At 32.5% G+C, this 22,040-nt stretch overlaps 2 protein-coding genes across 3 annotated transcripts in view; one reads left to right on the forward strand and one right to left on the reverse strand.

Moving 5' to 3' along the window:
* Positions 1-22,040, reverse strand: part of LOC130446707 (organic cation transporter protein) — a 25,468-nt gene continuing 3,428 nt past the window's right edge. The window contains exons 1-9 of one of the 2 annotated variants that reach the window (XM_056783101.1): positions 21,735-21,934; positions 9,098-9,260; positions 6,634-6,871; positions 5,611-5,717; positions 4,556-4,710; positions 2,685-2,853; positions 2,492-2,636; positions 1,249-1,752; positions 1-791 (exon numbers count right to left, since the gene is read on the reverse strand). In XM_056783101.1, coding sequence (XP_056639079.1) covers positions 657-791; positions 1,249-1,752; positions 2,492-2,636; positions 2,685-2,853; positions 4,556-4,710; positions 5,611-5,717; positions 6,634-6,871; positions 9,098-9,258 — 1,614 coding nt within the window. In that variant the 5' untranslated portion in view covers positions 9,259-9,260; positions 21,735-21,934 and the 3' untranslated portion in view covers positions 1-656. Of the gene's footprint in view, positions 792-1,248; positions 1,753-2,491; positions 2,637-2,684; positions 2,854-4,555; positions 4,711-5,610; positions 5,718-6,633; positions 6,872-9,097; positions 9,261-21,734; positions 21,935-22,040 lie in introns of those variants that run through there. The other variant, XM_056783099.1, reaches the window with a different exon arrangement.
* LOC130446708 (venom allergen 5-like) overlaps positions 13,679-22,040 on the forward strand; it is a 26,159-nt gene continuing 17,797 nt past the window's right edge. Inside the window, exons 1-2 of the mRNA XM_056783102.1 lie at positions 13,679-14,565; positions 18,593-18,760. Coding sequence (XP_056639080.1) covers positions 14,428-14,565; positions 18,593-18,760 — 306 coding nt within the window. The 5' untranslated portion in view covers positions 13,679-14,427. The remainder of the gene's footprint in view (positions 14,566-18,592; positions 18,761-22,040) is intronic.

A 22,040-nucleotide genomic window follows, 5' to 3' on the forward strand; every position in this document is an offset into this window, starting at 1 on the left:
TACGTGAAAGAAAATCCTGACTACTTATTTATTTATTAATATCCCTAAACACGTAACAGATATATGTATAGTAACTTCAATATAAAGTAAGTAAGTTTTTATTTAAAATTAAAAAAATAATACACATCTGAAAAAATGTGGAATATTTTGGGCTCCTTTATACGGCTCTGCTCTGTGTCGGCTTTTATGGACATTCTGTATTGTTTTATCAAAGAACAATGTGCGGATGAAACTGGTTTATATAATTCAGAATTAGCTCAGGTTTTATCGAATATACCGTTAAGATATAATGGTTTGATCAGTACGTAAGTGTGTATAGACAGAATACTTGAGAAAATTTCATCCGTGGAAAATACCAGCTAGACTAACAACTCTAACCAAAAGCAGTAAGGAGAAAGATCGATGTTCTAAAAGTGATTGTATTAATACTATAAATGGGGAGGATCTAACCGGTCCTAGTCGCAGAGTTCCTTAACAGTCCTTTGTGTTGCCCTAGTCCATAAAGGCTGGTCAAAATTGGAGGAACCAGCTCTACCGTCCTTTCTACATAGAGAGCTGATGTTATTGGCGAATATACAAAAATGATAATAAATTAAATTGTCAATTATAAATTTAAAACTAACTTGACAGTAAATATTTATCAATAAGATTCTGAGTTACAACAGTTTAGCCTCCTCAGATGTTTCAGGTAATTTTAAACCAAACGTTTCAGGTAATTTGAGTGCCATTAAACCAGCAGCTATTCCAGCAACTCCAAAAACAATCATCGGAAGAGGATCAAAATATAAGCCCTAAAAATAAATAATTCCTTGAAATATAAAAATGATAAAAATTATTTTGAAATTACGAAACTATTCAACATCTTACTCGCTTAGAAGCTCTTAGTTAACCATGTGAAAATGTAGAATAACTTTTTTAATATAAATATGCAATTCAAAGAGAAATTTTCAAAGTGAAATTTCCGATTTCCTCCCAACATGAAAACCTTAGAGATTATTCAATTCGTTTCAAAATATTTCGTCTTTAATTCCAATCTAAAAACCGGCAATAACTTTTAAAAACACGTATATAGCAAATAGTGAAATAAACACTAATAGAGTCTTGGTTCCTATATAAATTTGTTTCTTCTTTGAGTTCGATTTTACAATTATATAGAAACATGAAACCTAAATATATATATATAGGATTATCAACCTCATACTCAGATGAGAAGTTCTATCTATTGGAGTGAAGACGGAATATACTTACCAATAAAGGAACAAACGGTGCTAGAAGAGCTCCAAATCTCGAAACAGTTGACGCAGATCCTACTCCTCCACTTCTAATAACCGTAGGTAGCATTTCAGCTGTATATACATACGATATGCCAAAAGCTGCCGTTATTCCAAATTTTCCAGTCAAAAATAACAAAATAACAGCCCATTCGAAGTTGGTACTCTGCACAAAAATAGTTAAAGTGCACGTAACACCACAGAGTAAAAGAGAACCTACAAGCGAGATCCTTCTTCCCAGTTTTTTTATGCACACCCAAGCTATTGTATATCCTGGTATTTCTACGAGACTAACCAAGGCGAAATTTATGTATTTATTTCCGCCCAAGCTTGTAGAATTTATTGATAGACCATAAAAGATGAAGGCGTTAACGGCCCATATGAAATAAACTATTAAGAAACGAATCATCATTTTTTTCGATAATAGCATGTCTTTCACTACTGGGTATATTTTAGTTGACTTATTTGGTTCGTTTCCCTCCTGAAAAATATCAATCTTCAATCAGTTTTATGAAGAAAAAACAATTAATTCATCGCTTTAGTAATGGCTTTTGAAATAATTTAGAGGCACTATATCTGAAAAATGTAGAATAGTCTTACATCCAACAGGCACAACTGTGACAACGAAAATCTTTGATGGAGTTGTTGAAATTCGCCCCTCCTATTAAACATGTGTATGATAAAACTTTAAGGACAAATCTATAGAAAAGGAACTCCTCTAAGGAATAGGATAACATCGGTCCGCTCCGTAGAAACGCTCCAAAGTGACTAAATTTCCAAAAGCCAGGCTTCCGATTGATATACGTCCCGCAGCCCTCCGTTTATGCAATAAGCAATCTACAGGTGAACTTTCTTTTAAGACACTTTGAATTTTAAATAATGACATCTTTCATGTTAATTTAAATAATTCTTTTTATTTAGAAAACTATAATTTATTGCAAGGTAATGAGTATACAGGATATTAGATCTTATTGACCGCAATCTATATCGGTGTTCGAAGTTTATACTGGTCCATGTGCGCATAAAATCAGTGCACTTGGAGCTCGCGAATGTAGTAATTGGGGTCGAAACGAGAATTTTGATAAAATGACAGACATTAGCATGCAATATTCCTTTTCCTTTTCCCCCGACACCAACTATTTATAAATTTAACAGAATGAAAATACTTTTATCGCAGAAACCTGTAGTTTTGCAATATTTATGCATAATGCCAAACTTACCGTAAATGTAATTGATTGTTTTAAGCACTCCATAGTATTCTCAGAAAGAGTGACCTTATTATATTTAGCGACTTTTAGTATAATTTGTTTAGCTTTTTCCATACGTCGTTTTGCCAAAAGCCATCTAACCGATTCCGGAATAATCCTAAAAAAATTTAATAAGATTTTGGGATTTGTTTCATATAGAACTTACCAATAATACACCATAAATATAATGGCGGGAGCCGAAACTATCAACTGGAGATGTGTCCAATCTCGTATATAATATGCAATTGGGGCAATAATTGCTTCTCCAATAGCATAGAAATAATTCAATACGATTCCGGTGACTTCCCTTTTGTTTTTACCAACCATTTCAACTCCTGTGGAAATAATTGGAAACAAAATAAGGGAACGGAAACTAAATTCAACTTATTTATTTAAATTTGAACGAATTAGACCGGCCGTTAAAGACCAGAAATCACTGTGAGCTGAAAGGACCAGCGGGAAAATGTTTTGGGTACTACTTGAAAATGGTGAATCATTTTTGATAATCTGCTCGAGCTTTTTAATTCGAGAAAACCAATAAAAAATTCATACGCCAAAGAAAAGAGTTCCGGTTCCTTATTTCTCAGAAAAACTACCCCTTCATTCATAAAAATTGATGGAATAGTTGGTAGTTTTCACTTCCATGCAATCAAGCATCAGGATGGATTTTTGGTTTCGTATTCAAAACAATCAAATTACATTTTTCTTAGTTCGTAAATCATCAATGTCAAATCGAAAAAAAATCAATTGGTTTTTGAGTAAATTATTTCGAGAGGACATCCAAATTTTCAGCCACTAAGAAGATATTTTAGTTAGCATGTTGGGTGAGGCCATTTCTGTTGATACTTTCTGATTGAAGATTGATTTTATTATTATTAACAATAGAAATCTGATATGGTTTCAACAGTTCAAAATGAACGATTCTGTCTGTATTCCATCAAATACTCAGAAGCCATCTTTTGAGGTATAAATCCGGCTTCGCAGTAATTTGTGGTGGCTTTTTGGAGAGGGCTACTGCCTTTCGCGTTTTCGCGAGTAATGGGGTGGTGTTTCAGCGTCTTTGGTAAAACGATAAAGCTACTATCCTCATGCTTAATAGAGTCCAATTTTGTTGACGAAGGCTCTCCATTTCTTGCCTACCGTTTTCGTTTATTTTGGTAGTTTCTTTCCATGTTTAATTCATCTACTGCAGTTCTGCCTCGATAGATCCTCTCCATGTTCGTACAGATCTGCCTCTTGTATTATAATATAATGCTTATCTGGTTGTTTGTTGCGCTGAAGTTGCGGCTCCAAGTAACAGATTTTTCATTGGTCTTGAACAATCATAGTCCTCAGAACCTAATTTTGTTTGGATATCCATATAGGACCCATTTATTGTTTTCAGTCATGAAAAACAGTTCTGTACGTTGAGGAATACATGGTATGAGATGGATTGGTTAGTTTTGTCCTCTTCGGAGATGTGGGACCAACACACCTGCACTGCTTATCATTTCAATCTGCTGCAAATGTTCTTTGATGGTCGATCAAGGTTGGTTAAGTTTGTGTGTATTTCTGGATTGTCTGACATGTATTTGCTTCCACTTCTGTCTTTACTATTCCATATGACAGATCAAAATGATCAAATTTGTACTGAGAGAATCATTTTGGTATTTGCATTTGGCTTGCTATCTCACCCCGAATCGCATAATGAATAATATTTAATTATTTAGAAGTGAACAAGTCATAGTATCTTTCAAAATCTTTGTCACAACTTTGAAGTATACAATGAGCTGGTGAATGACAATCAAATTTAGATATGCCCACCCCTATTGATCTCAATATTTTGATTCCTAAAAATTTGGAAACCACCGATCTCCAGCACGTTAAAACTATTTGATTTAGCATTTCAAATTTCAGATTTGAGATAAAATTAATTCATAGCTGATTTTAAAAGCAATGTGCATACTACTACTAAAAGTTTATTTTTTCAATACCACTAATGTAAAAAAGTTAACGTCAACTTCTCCGTAACTCCCTTTAAATATTATTCAAACTCACCTATGATGAATGCTAATGGATACACTCCGGCAGTTCCAACGGAATTTAGGAAAATGAGAAACACGAAAATCCAATAATCGGAAGACAGAATTTGCAGTACACCCGCGGCGGTCATAAGGAAAATGCAACAAACGAATACCCCTTTCCTACCATAACTAGAATCAAAGAAATATACTTAAGAAAACAACAGATACGTATAATATGAAGCTAATTTTTCTTTTCATTGATTTTAAAAAGGTTTATGACTCGATACACAAAAAGAAACTATATGAAAAAAAGTAGAAATCCCGAAAAGAATACAAGATACAAGAAACTTCTGTCTCTACTAATCTATTTAATATTATATTAGAAATAGTATTTAGACAAGATAACATACAAATAACAGACTCCATCTTTGACCATAAATCAGAAACTGAACAGTTTACCTCCAGTCTCTGAAGACGAATACTTGGTTATCGAAACGCGCGTCAGACAGTGTAATTGTGAATGTTGGTGTAGTGGTAGTTTAGGCAGTGTATTCAGTATGAATATCACCAACGGTTCCAAAAATTCCAACTTAGTTATAAATCAGAATGCATTGCATATGTAGTTGATATCATGTTACTAACAATAACGAAGACTGAAGGTTTTTAGTAAGTTTGTCGATGAAGAAAAACGTTATATATATAATGTCACAGATGAAACCAAAAATACGAAATGGATAGAAATTGGAAAAGAATACAACTTTGAGAAAGTTGATTATTTGATTATGTAGATGTAACCATATCATCTAAAAGCCTAGAAGAAAATGAGATAGATGAGAGAATTCTGAAAGTAAACAGAGCAGTAGGACTGCTATCAAAAATACTGAGAGCAAGAAATATTTAAAAATGCTCGCTATACACCTATTGGGTAATAACCGCTGAGAGCAGAGAAAACTGGAAGCATTTGGAGGAGAGCTATGACCAACATTGGACGAGATAAGGCTGAATGATGATGATGGGGATGAATACATCTATTAAAATTGTACAACAATATAATATCAGTGAATGTTTGCATAAATTTTTTGATCTTACCGATCTGCAAGCACTCCGCTAACAAAGGATCCTACAATGATTCCTGTGAAATGCGATGATCCAACTAATGATACTTTCCATTGATTCTCAATACAAGTGAGATTCCACTGAAAAATAATTATTCATTTTCCAAATACAATTTATATAATAGAGTAAATACACTCAAACGTTTGGAAGCGTTTTTATTTTAAACGTAAGTTGAGTCGATAGAGCTACGAACGTCAATGTTGTTGACGGCATGAGCAAAACTTTAAAAGTAGTCAACACTATAAAGATATATTAATTGACATACTTTTGTCATGTGAAGTTCAACCTTGTAAACTACTTTCTTCTTCGAGGCAATGCGTCAAGAAATCAACAACTTAGCTACTTCCTTTAGTGGGAAATAAATCAATGATCGGTCGAACAGTCAGGGCAAGCGAAGATGTGAGGCTTCCATTCAGTCACTGATAAAATGATGATTAACGAATTATATGAACTAACAGAATCAGTGAAAAGAACCACTCTTAGCACCGTATTCATTGTCTGTAACTTGGCCAAGAATATCTTTTTATGATAAAATAGTACTTCGAAACTATTTAATTGTGAAAATAAGTCAAGGAACGGTCCTCAGGATGAAATTAAAATGTAGACAAACTTGTATTTAGAACATGTGATCGACTATTCAAGAGTTTAATGAAGTAAGTAACTGCGAGATGACATTAACGCAGATTCTCTGCATATGACATAGATGTTGATAGAAAATTGATGACTCAGCTGGCCTCAAAAAAGCATAAGATAAACATCAAGGTCGCCAAGATAATTTTTTTCTTCGATTCTGCCTGAACATATTCTCATATTTAAATGACCATACCAGATCAGATGAGCACCATTGTGGAAGAAAATGTTAAGTCATAGATTTGCCCTTAGCAATGCGTAGAGCACTTTTACTACTACTACTTTAATTTTTATGTTACCTCTTTACTTTGTTTTTGATAAAACAATCCAACGTATTTTTTGAACATTTTGTATGTTAAGACTTACGTCATTAACTATGGTCCTTTCGACAGTGCTGAAGACCCACTCAGAACAATGTATGATTGTATTTGTATACGAGTCTGGAGAGCAATTACTAGCATTCTCTTTTGGTTGGTATCTTGAGCATATGTCACTTTTAACCCCTATCACCTGGTTGTCACTGGAACCGTGAGGTATAGCCCACTTTGCCCACGGTGCATCGTATATTGCTGAATCAGCTGTTTCGCATTCTGGTATAAGACATCTGAAATATTATTTTAATTTGGATAAAGTCGTTTTTTATCCCCGCGTCCTAACTATTTCGTAACTAGATAACGGATTTTGGTGAGATTTCCACCATCATATGACGTGGTTATCAACTTCCGAGAATTTAGTTATAAATTGGAAAGTGGCACATCTTTGTAGTAAAAATGCCCTAGCTTTCAGTTTTATTTCTAGCCTGGAGTTGATATTGAGTTCCTTATATTACAAAGAGCTCGTTGAGATTAAATTCTTAGTGAAACTAGGGAAAAAATTAACAAATTGCAGTTAATATATGTGAAAAGCAAGTACGTTTAAATAAGTTAAGCGATACAAAGAGGAATTTGAATGTGTAGAAGACGATACGCGTGAAGAAGCTTCCGTCACCATTCGTACCTTCGTCAATGTCAATCGGCGCGGCGCCTAACAACTCGTGGATTGTCTGGTGAGTTGATTATTAACAAAAACCGTCCGCAAGATGCTATAGAAATAGTACTAAAAGTTATCACCCCCGGACCAAATTAAATGGGAAGCTGTCCAAAGCGCCACTAAAAACAATGCTTGTTTTTTTATTATAGGAAGGAATTATTTCCCAAAACAAATATTTAATTTCAAATTCTTTCACATAACAACATTATTTCTTTTAAAATAATTTCCTTTTCATATATTTTTCCCACCAGTGCTTGCATCTTTAGAGAAAATTTCTTGTGATCATTTGTAAAAATGGCCGACGGCTCTTCTCATTATTTCCTTGACCTCTTAGATGTTGTGAAATAGGTGTCCGTTTATACGTGGAATTTATGAAAGTTGCACAGGCGAGTAAGGTTAGAAGGGCAGCGTAACCATGCCTGGATCATTAATCCGATCAATTTAGACATTCGAAGTTACATAAATTGCCATCAAGCCGAAAATCAGTAAAATTGTTTAAAATACAATTAAACATAGAATTTGAATGTTCCCCATCATTTCCGTGTGTGGAAAAAATTTTGACAAAATTGACAAAATTTGTAGAACATAAAATTATCTACAAAAAACGTATCGATACTTTTTTTCCTACAAGCCACTGTTTCTGAGATATAATGATTCAAAAAGTTGTAAAAGTTGTATTTAATGGTTTCACCAATATATTTGCAGCAGTAAATATTGAAATGAACCACAACTTGTTGTGAGTGTTTATAAGTTCATCAAACAAATTATCAGTTCACGAAGATGTTGCTACAGTTCGACGATGTTGGTATGCAGCTTTGGTATTTCTCGTGCAATCATTATAGCCATAAGAAAAAGTATTGATACGTTTTTTGTAAATAATTCTATGATCTACAATTTTTGTCCAAAGAATTTTTATTATAAAACTCACCGTTTTGTTGATAATCGCGAAAAAAAATTGTATTCTAAACAATTTTACTAGTTTTCAGCTTGATGGGAATTTATGTAGCTTCACTCTTATTTTTCTGTCTAATTTGACCGGACTACATTCAATTAAATCTTCTTTATGAGTTAGAAGAAGAAACTCAATTGTCATCAATTGATAAGTTCAATGCAACAAAGACTCAGGCTGCTGTTTCTACAAAGAAGGCTGGCACTACAGTCCAGGATTTGGTCCTATCCGAACATAAAATATCAACATCACCGCAAATTCGTTTTTAGGGTTTTGAGGGTGGGTAGCAATATGTCCTGGCATAGTTACGTGACCTAAACAGCTTCACAAAAAGCTATATATTTCGCAACAGCTTCTAATTCTCTACAAGGCCCAGATTCGTTTATTTTTGGAGTATTACCCGCTAATTTGGAGCTCGGTTTCAAAGCATAACCTAAGGATGCTCGACTCAAGAGCAGGAGAGAGCAATTCGTCTTATAGGCGACCCAAAGTTGACTAGAAACTTAAACACCTTGGAGCATAGAAGAAAGGTTGTTGACCTGACTCTATAGAGTCAGGCGTGGCTGATGAACACCGAGTTAGTTTGCAGACGCAAACGAACAGAACTAACCATGTCCATATGACAGTGCATACTTCAAAACTCCGCCTGAGGTTCTCTCATTTTATCATTTTATAATAATGTCAAATCATCTTCTAATTATTATCGAGTTTTCGTAAAATAAATAAATTCTGTACAAATATAAAGTAACGCACGATATATATCTATAAACCTTGTTCAATAGATTAAGTTCTTTCATAAATCTGAAAATAGACATAATCATTTGCGTTAGACAGTTTATTAATGTCACTAACCTGTATTCAGGAATTCCCGCTGTAAATACGTAACTTAGACTGTTGGCAGCTCCAAATAACACCGGCAAACATATCAAAATATAAATAAATATTTGATATCTACCTAATTCTCCAAGTTCTTCTGCGATCTCATCAAAGTCAATATTACTTTGAGGTAACATCTCTGTGAAAATAAAAAATGCGACTATTCACCAGCATTTTTTATCAAGATAATAAAATTAGAAACTAGGAACGTTTACTATGCGACAAGCGATCAAAAATAAACGTGAAAAAATATTTGAGGCCTATTTTTGTGGTGAATGTTACTTAGTTGTTGAGAGAGAATTTTTAAGTTTGATTTTGAAGTTTTGGAACATTCTATTTCACTAAAAAAATAAGTTTTAAACATTGAAATAAAAGTGAGCCAAGTTATGAAATATGATTACAAAAATTCTGTGTGAACCGATAAACTTACAGAGGAAATCTATAAAAATCGAAGGAGGTCGATGAAAATTGATGAGAAAATCAAGGAAAAGCCATGAAAATCGCAGAAAACGTGACAAAAAATGCAAATCAATGAAAATCGATGAAAATCAATTGAGATTGATGAAAATTGATGATGAAATCAAGGAAAAGCCATGAAAATCGCAGAAAACTTAACAAAAAATGAGAATCTTATGAAAATCAATGCAAATCGATGAAAATCTGATGAAAATTGATGAAAATCAATGGAGATTGGTGAAAATTGATGATAAAATCGAAAAAAGACCATGAAAACAGCAGAAAACTTAACAAGCAAATGAAAATTTGATGAAAATCAATGGAGATTGATGGAAATTGATGAGAAAATCAAAAAAGGCCATGAAAACCGCAGAAAACTTAACAAGGAAATAAAAATCTGATCAAAGACTGATGAAAATCAATGCAAATCGATGAAAACCGATGAAAATTGATGAAAATCAATGGAGGTTGATGGAAATTGATGAGAAAATCAAAAAAGGCCATGAAAACCGCAGAAAACTTAACAAGCAAATGAAAATCTGATGAAAATCAATGGAGATTGATGGAAATTGATGAGAAAATCAAAAAAGGCCATGGAAACCGCAGAAAACTTAACAAGCAAATAAAAATCTGATCAAAGACTGATGAAAATCAATGCAAATCGATGAAAACCGATGAAAATTGATGAAAATCAATGGAGATTGATGAAAATTGATGATAAAATCGAAAAAAGCCATGAAAACAGCAGAAAACTTAACAAGCAAATGAAAATCTGATGAAAATCAATGGAGGTTGATGGAAATTGATGAGAAAATCAAAAAAGGCCATGAAAACCGCAGAAAACTTAACAAGCAAATGAAAATCTGATCAAAGACTGATGAAAATCAATGCAAATCGATGAAAACCGATGAAAATTGATGAAAATCAATGGAGATTGATGAAAATTGATGAGAAAATCAAAAAAGGCCATGAAAACCGCAGAAAACTTAAGAAGCAAATGAAAATCTGATCAAAGACTGATGAAAATCGATGAAAATCAATGGAGGTTGATGAAAATTGATGAGAAAATCAAGAAGAAGCCATGAAAAACGTAGAAACTTTACAAGCAAATGAAAATCTGATGAAAATCATTGAAGGTTGATAAAAATTCATAAAAAAATAAAGGAAAAGCCATTAAAACCGCAGATCACCTAACAGGAGAAAAATCTGATGAAAATCGATAAAAATCAATTGAGATTGATGGAAATTGATGAGAAAATCAAAAAAATGCCAGGATAAACGCAGACAACCTGACATGTAAAAAAATCTGATGAAAATCAATGGAGATTGATGCAAACTCTATAGACTTTAAAGATAATTGATGAGGATATCAAGAAAAAGCCATGAAACCATAGAAAACTTAACCAACAAATGAAATATTGCCTAAAGTGTCTTCTATCGAGACTGGTTCATTCACTATCTCCTCTTTAAATTCATTTTCTTCGTTCTGTTTCATCAATAAGAAATTCATTGAAATATTTTCTCCACTTGTTCAGTTTTTCTGTTTTTTCCCTAAGAATGATCCATCTTTGTCTTTGTAATATCTGTTCTTCTTTTATGTTTATTAATATATGAATACGGTTTATACATTATTTTATTATAAACTGATAATTTGTAAGCAAAAAATGTACGAGATCCATATACTGGTTATATTAATATCCTTTGTTCGAGTTTAATCAGTATAATGTTTTACTATTAATCCTAATAATGGATTTAAACGTATCATTTAGAATCCAAAATGGTTCGAAAGTCAGTATTTACTACAATCATATTTTAATCATAATGCAAAGTGTTGGAATGCCGATAATTCATTAATAATAATTTCACTTTCAAGGTATTACATGCGTGTTGTAAATTGAAATTAATCGTTTTCTAGAAACGTTTAAATTCTTCTGCGATATCAAAAACGATTAAAATAAATATGGCTCAGTATTTGTGAATAGTATGTCTATAAAAGATAAAAACAACAGGGATTTATATGAGTAGATATCATGAAAAAGGTGGTTTTGTTCAATTTTTTACTTCTTAGATCTTTTTATATGTTTTTCGTGATGAATCGCCATGATTTTGGGTCTCTCTTGACAAAAAATCAGAGAGTAACAAATAAAAATTAACGTTTTGAACTATTCCAATCTTTTTTAAAAGATGTTGGTCGGATTATCCATGCTAAGTCTTTTGATTGAATTCTGTTTCTTGTACAGCAATCTATTAGAGAAATTTCAAAGTATTCAAATTATAAAAATTAAGGTCAAACATTTGAAAGCAGGTTTTGTGGAGACCTATCAGTAATTATTAGAAAGAGTGAATAAGTTCACAATGTTTCTAAATACTCATACAAAAAGAACGTATAATTATAATTGAAATTTAGTCTATCGTATTCTAAGGTTTTAACACAACGATCAGCGAGATCTTTCTGTCATTAAAGTAAATTAGTAAATATTGATACATGAACAAATTTAATAAATTATAAACATTCTGGCGCATGAAATTTTTAATTGAACTATTAATTTTTAGTTTTAATGAGTTTTAGTTTTACTGAGTAAAATTCAGTTAAAACATGACGTCACTGATGTCTAAGTGCAATGGACTGCCCATTAACATTTCTACAACTGCCAAAACAGACGCACCTGAATTTGGGAGCTCGTACAGTCTCTGCTGAAAGTATATTATCTGAACTCTCAATTTCGCCACTATAAACTGTTGCGCGCTCTCAAAATTTCTCATATTTCTTATGAGTATAAGACCTCTTATGAAGTCCCTCTGGAATTATTTCGAAGAACACTAAATTTCCATAATTCCACCAGACCTCATGGCCCCCACAAGGATGGGGCTGGTGCTGCTCTGGCCACAGGGCCCTCTTATAATTAAATTTCTCACATTTATTACAGAATATTTTACCGTGAATCTTAGATCAAAATTCAAATATATAATTATGACAATGTCAAGTTTCGTAATTTAATGTAAATTCTAGATTCCAGGTTAATTACTATTTAATTAGATGCACACTAGCTAGTTACTGTTACTTTTCCCGCCAGGTCTTTTAAAGGCCTCCTGACATCATCGTTTTGGCACAAGCTGTGGGCCACCATTGATCAAAGAAATGAGATCATACAAAGGAAAAGAATTCCATTAAACACAGAAACTCAACTGATTAAAGATTTGTTAACTGAATTGCAGGCCCTAAGATGGGAAACCATCCTTAAGGAAGCAAATCAAGTGGCAGTTGGAATTATATCAGAACTCTCGATCAAAAGAAAATCTAGGGATGAAAATACGAGCAGCTTCAGCAATAAGCTTCATAGGATTTGTTTTCCCTGTTTTGGATTTCATCATGGCTGATTTGAAAACCAGATTTGTTAGCTGTGGAGGAATTTGTAACCTGTTTGCTCCAGTACTCATAGATCTAGACAACGAAGAAATGAAGCTGCATATTACCCATCCGATTTTGCTGCTCTAGACACCATATTTTAGAAACTATTCATATGAAGAATGCATTGTGAGTTTTCCAGTCAGAAAAGGACTTGTGGAAGCATCTTAACTCAATATAGGAGAAAAACCTCCAGCCCATTTTTTTAGAGCTATGCACAGCATAAGACTTTTTCGTACTATCCCAGTTACAGTTTCAACGGCTAAGAAGTCTTTTAGTAGATTGTTGAATTCACAGAAAAGTTGGCAACGAAGCACAACTGGCCAAACTCATCAGAATCATCTGGCAATGTTGGCAATTGAGAGTGAATTGGTCAAAACTGTTAACTTTTCTGATGTCATCAATGATTTTAGAGAAATGATAGCTAGGAAAGCCATGATCAAATTTGAAATTTAATTTTCGTCAATGAGGGAAATCTATCTCAAAATGGAAATTTACTTTCAGTAGAATAAAAGTAAATGATTTATTTTATGTTTGCAACAATTTTACCAATAAAGTTTGGTTTTTAGATTGAACTGATAGCCTTGATTATTTTTTATTATAATTTTGAATAAAATTTGTGAAGGGTTAAAACATTAGTATTTAATTTTTGAAACATAGCATACCGGTAGCACGCGAACATAAAGGGAGGGGGGGCGAGCCTGATTCCGGTTGCAGGGCCCGCAATCAAATGTGGGGGCCATGCCAGACCCACAACAAAACTTTGCGCTCGAATCGACATCTCTTCACGACGGATTTTGGTGATTGTCTTCTTTCTAACTATTGGTATTCCATAGTCAAGTTGTTTGTATGAATCCATTTTCCATCCCAAGTAACAATGTGTCTAATAAACGATCATCTGTCAGTAGAGTAAGGAGTTGTTTACATAACTCTATTCGACCACTTATGAGACACATTCTTTGAAAACAAAGTTGAATAAGATATAGTTATCTTAGCAAAGTGTATGTCATTATTCCGTATCAACAGCAGATTCTGATTAAAATACTGACGAATCATTTGTACTTTGAACCATTACAACCAATTAGTTTATTCAGTTTTTTTCTTTAAAATAATTGATTACCTTTTGTAGTAGTATTATTGTCGGAATAGCTATAATTAATCTCATCATTATATCGTTTATATTCAATTCCCAGATTATTAAAAGTTGAAAATATTGAAATAAGAACAGTTTTCCTGGCTTCTAGTTTTTAGTACGTGTATTGCATATTATCCCACGATCGAGTTGGATCTTACCTATATTAATTTTTGAAATAACATCACGATCTTATCGTTAATCGCGGAAGTGATGTACAGTTTCTATTATCATTTATAAGAATTCTTCAACCAATTATTTATTAATTCTTGAAATCATTAGATTGATGTACCTACATGTTGCTTGATAACTATGTCAGTGCAGATTGTATCCATATTTTATTTGTTAACTGTGATTTCGGTTATTGCCATTGAAAATGAATTCTGTCGATATTCTTGTCCAGGACACAAGGAGGTATACATGAATACCATTTGTATGAGGGAAGCACTGGTAAGTTACTACTAATAACAGATTTTTTTAATTTTGATTATTTCTTTTTACATTGCTTATATAATCTGGCTAAAAGTAATTAAATATTGCTTATTCTAACGAGAAATATCAGTGTTCATTTCATAATCTACAGCTAGATACAAAAAAAACTAACAGAAAAATTAAAAAAATTGCGTTATTAGGTTAATAAACAATAATATTAGAAATTCATATGACAAATTATATTTTCGATGGTCGAAAATATGTTTTTAAAAAATTTATTAAACTCAAAATAATTTTATAGAGTTGAATGAACTAAATTAATTTCACCAGCGAATTAATGTAATTCATTGAATGAACTAAATTCATTAAAAAGTTATTTCCAACATTCGTATTTATAATAAAATGAATGTAGACAAAGTGTTTATGATATTTGATCCTATTGCGTTTTATTTAAAGAATCTTCTGGAATTTTCGTCACTTAATCTAATATAGTTTCTTGAAGATTTATATCACTAACAACACAATTTTCAGGAGAGCGTCCATTTAACAATTCTATGGTACAATTGTCTTTCAACTTAAATGTTTCTTTGCAATAATATTTTTCTTCTAATTCTGGACATTCTTCTTTAATAAAATTAACTTCTTCTTGATTTCTGGCCAAGTAAGGTTGAGGAGGGATAAATATTGTATGATTTTAGATTATAGGATATAAAGGGAAAAATTCGTAAATTTTGGGTTTCAGGATTGGAACATGGGTAGCAAAAATAATTTTTTATTATTATTTCTCTTTACAAATAGTGGTTAAATATTTCATCATCTCTAAAATTATTTGACTCGACATAACAGAACTATGAATTGTGTTTAATTTGGAAAATGTTATCGCGTTTCCAATATCAATCAATCAATGTAATTAAATTCTGATAGTCCAGATTAATCCGTGGAATTGTACTATAAAATGTTATAAAATTATTCAAAGTTATTATTTTATTTTCTATCGAAATATGAAATTTCTCTAACTTATCATTAAGTTTCTTTTGATTATTCCATAAAGTCGCAATCGACTTATTATAATGATCAATAAATTTTTTTGTGAATGATATTTGCAAATTAACTTGACCTGAATTATTTGTTTTTGATTTTGTTGTAAAACTTTCTTCATCGTCCGAATCTAAAGTTTCAAAAAGCCATTTATCTAATTTTCCTACTGCATTTATTAAACCTCTTTTTAATCTTGAATGTGGATAAATATTTTCTGATTTTTTATCTAAAGTATCAATCAAAATTTCTGTTCTTCTCATATATTTTTCAGCTAAATTATGATACGAAATAGGATTTGTGGCGTTTGCTTGTGATAGACTATTTTTTAAACTATAATAATATTGTTTTAAATTATCTGTCTTTGAATATATTCTAAATCTATATAATATATGAATGTATATTTCGTATAAATAAAGTTACTTGTTCCCAAATTGATAGGTAATAATAAATTATTTACATTTGTAATTTTTATGTCTTCCGTTTTAGTCTTTTTGTAAATAAGTAGTATTATTAGTATCGTTGCCAGTTTCATCTTTCTGTAACAAATTTTTGGTTTTAGTTCTAGTTTTAAGTTTTCCAATTATATTTTTATGATAAGTTCCTTTATCTGTTTCTAGCAATATACCAGAGTCTTCTACAGTTTCTGCCTTTTTGAATTTTGGTAATTTTTTATCTCTGAATTTTGTCTTAATATAAGCTATATCTTGGTTTGCGTAGGAAGGAAGATAATTTCTATTTTCATTTCTTTTATTGATTATTATTTCATCATCAACATCAAAGTTTCCATCTTTATTTTTTTCGTATAATAATTTTGATGTTTCTTTATGATTCTGAATATAATTTGATTTTATTAAATGGTCATCTAAATCAAAAGGATCAGTATTATTTATGTGGCCTTTAATAATCTCGAATGATGTAAATTGTGTTACTGAATGAATGGAGTTATTATATGCCAATATTGAGTGTTTAATTAATTGATCAGATGTTAAATTTTTATTAGTTTTTCTTAAACATCTAAAATGTTCGATTAAACTAGAATGGAATCGTTCCACATGTGAATTAGAATTACAATTTTTAGATGTCGTAAATGTAGTTCAATTTTGTGTAATTTGTAAAAATCTTGATGGTCGTTATTCTTAAACTCTGAACCACAATCAGCTGTAATTTTGTAAGGTAAACCGTGATGAATAACATAATTTAATGTTATCAACATCTGAGGTTCCATTCACACTTGACATTGTATATGCCTGACCGTAACGAGAGAATGCGTCGATTATAGTTAAATATAAATGATTAGCTATTTTAAAAGTATCTATGTGTTCTATCAGCTTTTATTACCTCCTCGTTGGAAGAAAATATACGACCTTTTAAACTTTTCTTCGGTTGGGGAACGAGATGATAGTCGGATGGAGCCAAATCTGGTGAATAAGGGGGGTGTTCTAGTATTTCAAACACTAAATCACGAATTTTTGCATGGCAACATGAGATTTGTGTGCAGGGGTGTTGTCCTGCAAAAACAAAACACGTTTGGATAGCTTTCCGCTTCTATTCTCTTTAATTTTCTCCCGTAGAGTGGTCAGTAATGTCGAATAGTAGTATCCAGTTATTGTTCTACCCTTATCCAAAAAATCAATCATGATTACTGCATGGCAATCCCAAAAACTGAAGCAAGAGCTTTTCCAGCAGATTTTTGGTCACGAAACTTCTTAGGTCTTGGAGAACGAGAGTGTCACCATCCCATCGATTGTTGCTTTGTTTTTGGATCGTAGAAATATACCCAAGACTTATCCATAGTAATAATTCGGTTTAAGAAGTCTACATCATGTTCAAATCGAGCACAGATCGAACGCGATGCTTTTACCCTTGCGCGCTTTTGGTCAACATTCAACATTTGGGAATCCATTTTGCAGCAATTTTTCTCATGTCCAAATTGACGTGAACTATATGATTAATGCGTTCGTGTGAAATATTCAGTCCTTCAGATATCCGTTTTAGCCCATTTCGACGGTCTGATAAAATCATGTCATGAACTGCATCGATATTTTCGGGGACTGACACAAAAACCAGCTTTCCCGATCGCTCATCATCTTCATGGAAAATTTATCTCTTTTGAAGCTTGCAGTCCAATTTTTCACGGTCGCATACGAAGGATATTGATCATTAAGGGTATTAAGCATATCTTCGTAAATCTGCTTAGCTCTTAACCCTTTTAAATACTTGATGATGGCTCGATATTCAAATTTTTCGATTTTCACAATTTCTTTTAATTTATTGCGTAACCCGAAGCTTTTGAAATATCTCAAATGGTTTTCATTTTATTTTGGAAAAAATTTGTCAGGTCCTTTTTGGAAAACCCCTTATATATCATATAAATTACCCGAAAAAGTGAACAGCCATGAAATCAAGAGACTTATCTGCTGAATTTATGGCTGCATTTGTAGTCGTAGTGATTCGTTTTAATACCTCAATTAAAGTTGAGCATAATTCGCACGCCCAAGAAGACTTGGATCACAAAGCCAAATGTCTAGATGTTATTGACCTTTAACCGACAAAAAAACTATGGTCTTGGTCTTTTTTCCTGCCGTAGAGTTCCTTTTTAAAGACGAATCTCGCTATTGTATGTAGATACAAAATAGTCGAGTGAGAAAGACAGTGTTAATATTTTAAGAAAGAGTCTAATGCCTACTCTTGACGTTATAGTATTGGAGGTTACTGGATATGTTAGTAAATCTTTTGATTTGGATTCCATTATAGTCAACTTGATAACTCCAGAGGTATCTTCAGAAAGAAGTGGAGCCATGTTAAGTTCCATCAAACACTATGGAAGATAATGTTAGATAATCTATAACTTTCATGGATCCAAATCACATCAACCATTTATCCTGCTTAAGTCTTGACCTAAGATATAATTATTTGTCGATTTTTGAATATGCAGAATCTTAAGCTGAATGTTCTAGGTTTATAATTTTTATTTATCAGTATATTCATCTAAGATATCAATTTTTAGAGATGTGGAGGTGGGGTTACATGTGGACCTGATTTTAAAGAACTTATTCTAACTAATGCTGAGAGACAATACATTCTGGATTGGCACAATTATTTGAGAAATAGAGTAGCAATGGGAAAGGAGCGTAGAGGGGGAGAACAGCCATCTGCATCTAACATGAATACTTTAGTAAGTAGTTTATTTCTCTTTAGCTAGGGCTTCGTTTTAAAAACTAAGATTCGTTATACTGTACTCTATCAAAAGATGTATATCTTATTTTGCGATATTTCGCGCTGAAACCTCTTTAATAAACCATTCAAAATAGATCATACAAATTGTTTTATGAGTATTCCAAAATCCTCAGTTATTGTCAAGAAATGAATGTCATTTTAAACATTTAATTCAATCGCAAATGACTTTGAAAAATACATTTTTAACATTATGCGACATTATTATCTTCATTCTTCGTAAAGTTTTGTGATAGAGACATTATCAAAATTTACAACATAGTACATAACAACGCTAGAATTGAATTTATTCCATGCGGATGGACTGCATTGTATATCATATGTTTAGAATAATTTCACTCAGAGACATTTGCACTAAATTTGCTTCATTTTCTTCTGATTAGTAAAATAATATTTCACGATAAACTGTCGAGAATTCTGTCACTACTTGCTGTCAATTTGTAATATAAAAATATTTTTAGCGTGGAGCGCTTGTACATCCATTAAAGCTGCTGTTTCATTCGGCGCCTTTTGGTAAGAAGCTTCATCGGTAGGCGACAATAACGAAGCAGTTTGATAATTTTTATATAGAACTAGTAGACCCGACCACGCATTGCTGTGGCTGAGTGATTTGATTTGAAATAATTCTAATGACAATACAATTGCTCTCTCTCTTCTGCTTGTTCAATGAAATTATACTGGCATCGAGTTGTTACACGTTCGTCACAATTGCCCATAATTTAGATCTGCAGAAATTTTGGATCTTCATTTGTTATTGGCATCAATGATCCATTTTTATGATATACCTGGCCTCGAATTTTGATTGTTGTCAAAATTACGACCATTTGATGACAAATCACAAACTTTGGATGCTACAAACGACGTCATTTGGAAGCAAGAACTTCGTGTCTTACGCAAAAATAATTTTGATTCATTCGAAATGCAGAAAGAACGGATTTCAAAGGTATAGGTGGAGTACGGAGTGGCGACAATACATCTTTTCCTGATGCGCAACACATGCCGGGTGCTTCGTTGCGAAATGTTAACGCCTGACAAAAATTGCATATTTTGTCCATCGCACCAATAGTAACTTTGGAATCAACCGAGTGATTGATGTTTGGTTCATAATTAAATGACGAACAAATGATCCACGTGTTACTGCGCGGTTGGTTCGATGATTTTCTCGGGTTTGTTCTATATAAGAATCTATGTGTTGATGACGTGCCACCCTGGTTCTCAATGAATTTTCTTGTCGACGATTATCACGGTGTTCTCGTCCACGAATTTAAACTGTGCGAATTCTTTGATCTGCATTTCTTTCTGCTCTCTGTTCGACTGATTCATTAGCTCTTTCAACACGTGCACGTCGAGTCTTCTTGCTTCTTGCTTGCATTAAGGTTGGATTAAGAAATTAGCTTAAGACGCCATCTGTTCCAGACTTATGGAACATTATAATTGTTAATTATTTATTTAATAGAAATAGTTTTATTATTGATTTCTTACAAATATCAAATTGTTATCCATACGTCATTACATATCTGTCATTATACGTCAATTACATATCTGTCATTTGCGTTTTGTTATTCTGAATCTGATTCTTTTTTGTTATACCACGTTTTATAGTGACTGACGTTTCATGTCAAGTCACACGGGAATGCTGTCGAACGGGATAAATTTCATGTCAAGTCACACGGGAATGCTGTCGAATGGGATAAAAAGTATCCTATGTCCCTCTCCTGGCTCTAAACTACCTCCCTGCCAATTTTCAGCTAAATCGGTTCAGCCGTTCTTGAGTTATAAGTGGAGTAGCTAACACGACTTTCTTTTATATATATAGATGAGTAATTGAACTGTATACCTAATGTCTAAGTTTGAATAGGAGTTACATTCCTTGAACAATAATTGTGCTATTTCCGACGAATACATAAAAAACTTCATGAAATAATTTCGGGTAATCGTGAAGTACGGATGGCTAAGACCCAGAAGATATCAAAGGAACATATTGGACATCCTGAATGAACATATGTGTATAGGAAAGCTTTTTCAACCTTCGGGTGTCGTGCGAGCTAAACATTTTGTATAATGTTTAGAAGCTGTTCAAATCCAATAAACCTGAATGTTCGCATGGATATGTGACAATGAACCGACTCCAAAGCGTTGAAAGAGGCAAATGTCCGCTGACGGGGTTACGCTAGCAGTGTTTTGGGATGTAAATGGTATAATATTAATTAAATACCTTGAAAAGAGAAAAATCATGAACTATTACATAGTGTTGATGAACAAAATCGAGAAGAAACGACCCCGTTTGAACAAAAAGGAAGTGTAGTTTTATCTAGACGATACACCGTGTCAGAAATCAATGGAAACGACATCAAAATTGCATGAATTGACCAGTATCTACAATTATGCAGATTTTCGTTTCCATTAATACATGAAATGGCCCCATTGCAAAACATAACATTACTAAAAAAATTTGGATCGTTCATTTTTCCATTATTAGGTCTGCAAACTCTTCACGTCTATCAAAATCGTCATCTGACAACTCTTGAACCAACGTTACTTTGTATGTATGGAATTTATTAATGCGTAAAATTTTGTTTGCGAAATATTAATAACCCTGGATATTTGTCTAGTACTCAAGTGTGGATTGTCATCTAACAGGACACAAACATCTAAAGATTTGTTTTCAGTTGATGCAGTTTTTCTGCGCCCTGATTTGGATAAATCTTTTAATGAACCAGTTTCATCAAACTTTCTTACTAATTAACTGATAGTACGAGTAGATCTTGATATGGGATTTCGGTTAAGATATAAATTATTAAAGATATTACACGTTTCTAGTTGATTTCACAGTAAAATTTAATAAACAAATTACAAATTGTGACGAGTAACATTTAAACGAACGAAATGAAGTTTGCAAGGACAAATCTACTTACCTGTTCATAACGGACCGCAATATTTCTGTAATTTTATACGATTCCACATGTAACACTGAAATAGTAGACATTGATTCACGTTTTTTGTATTATTATCACGAATCGCCACAAAAAAAACTGTTTTTACTCGAACAAAACGGTCTAATGAATACTTTTATTTTTCTACGGATGAAGTGTCAATAATATTGTTTATTCTTATTGAATTTCAAAACCAGTTTGTAAAATATTCAGGTTTAATGAAGAAAGATACGTTTCATTACAGAAAGTATAGCTTCTGAGTTTTTTCGCTAATAATAATAATCGGGA

Source organism: Diorhabda sublineata, chromosome 7, assembly GCF_026230105.1.
Source record: "Diorhabda sublineata isolate icDioSubl1.1 chromosome 7, icDioSubl1.1, whole genome shotgun sequence".
In the NCBI taxonomy this organism is placed as follows: domain Eukaryota; kingdom Metazoa; phylum Arthropoda; class Insecta; order Coleoptera; family Chrysomelidae; genus Diorhabda; species Diorhabda sublineata.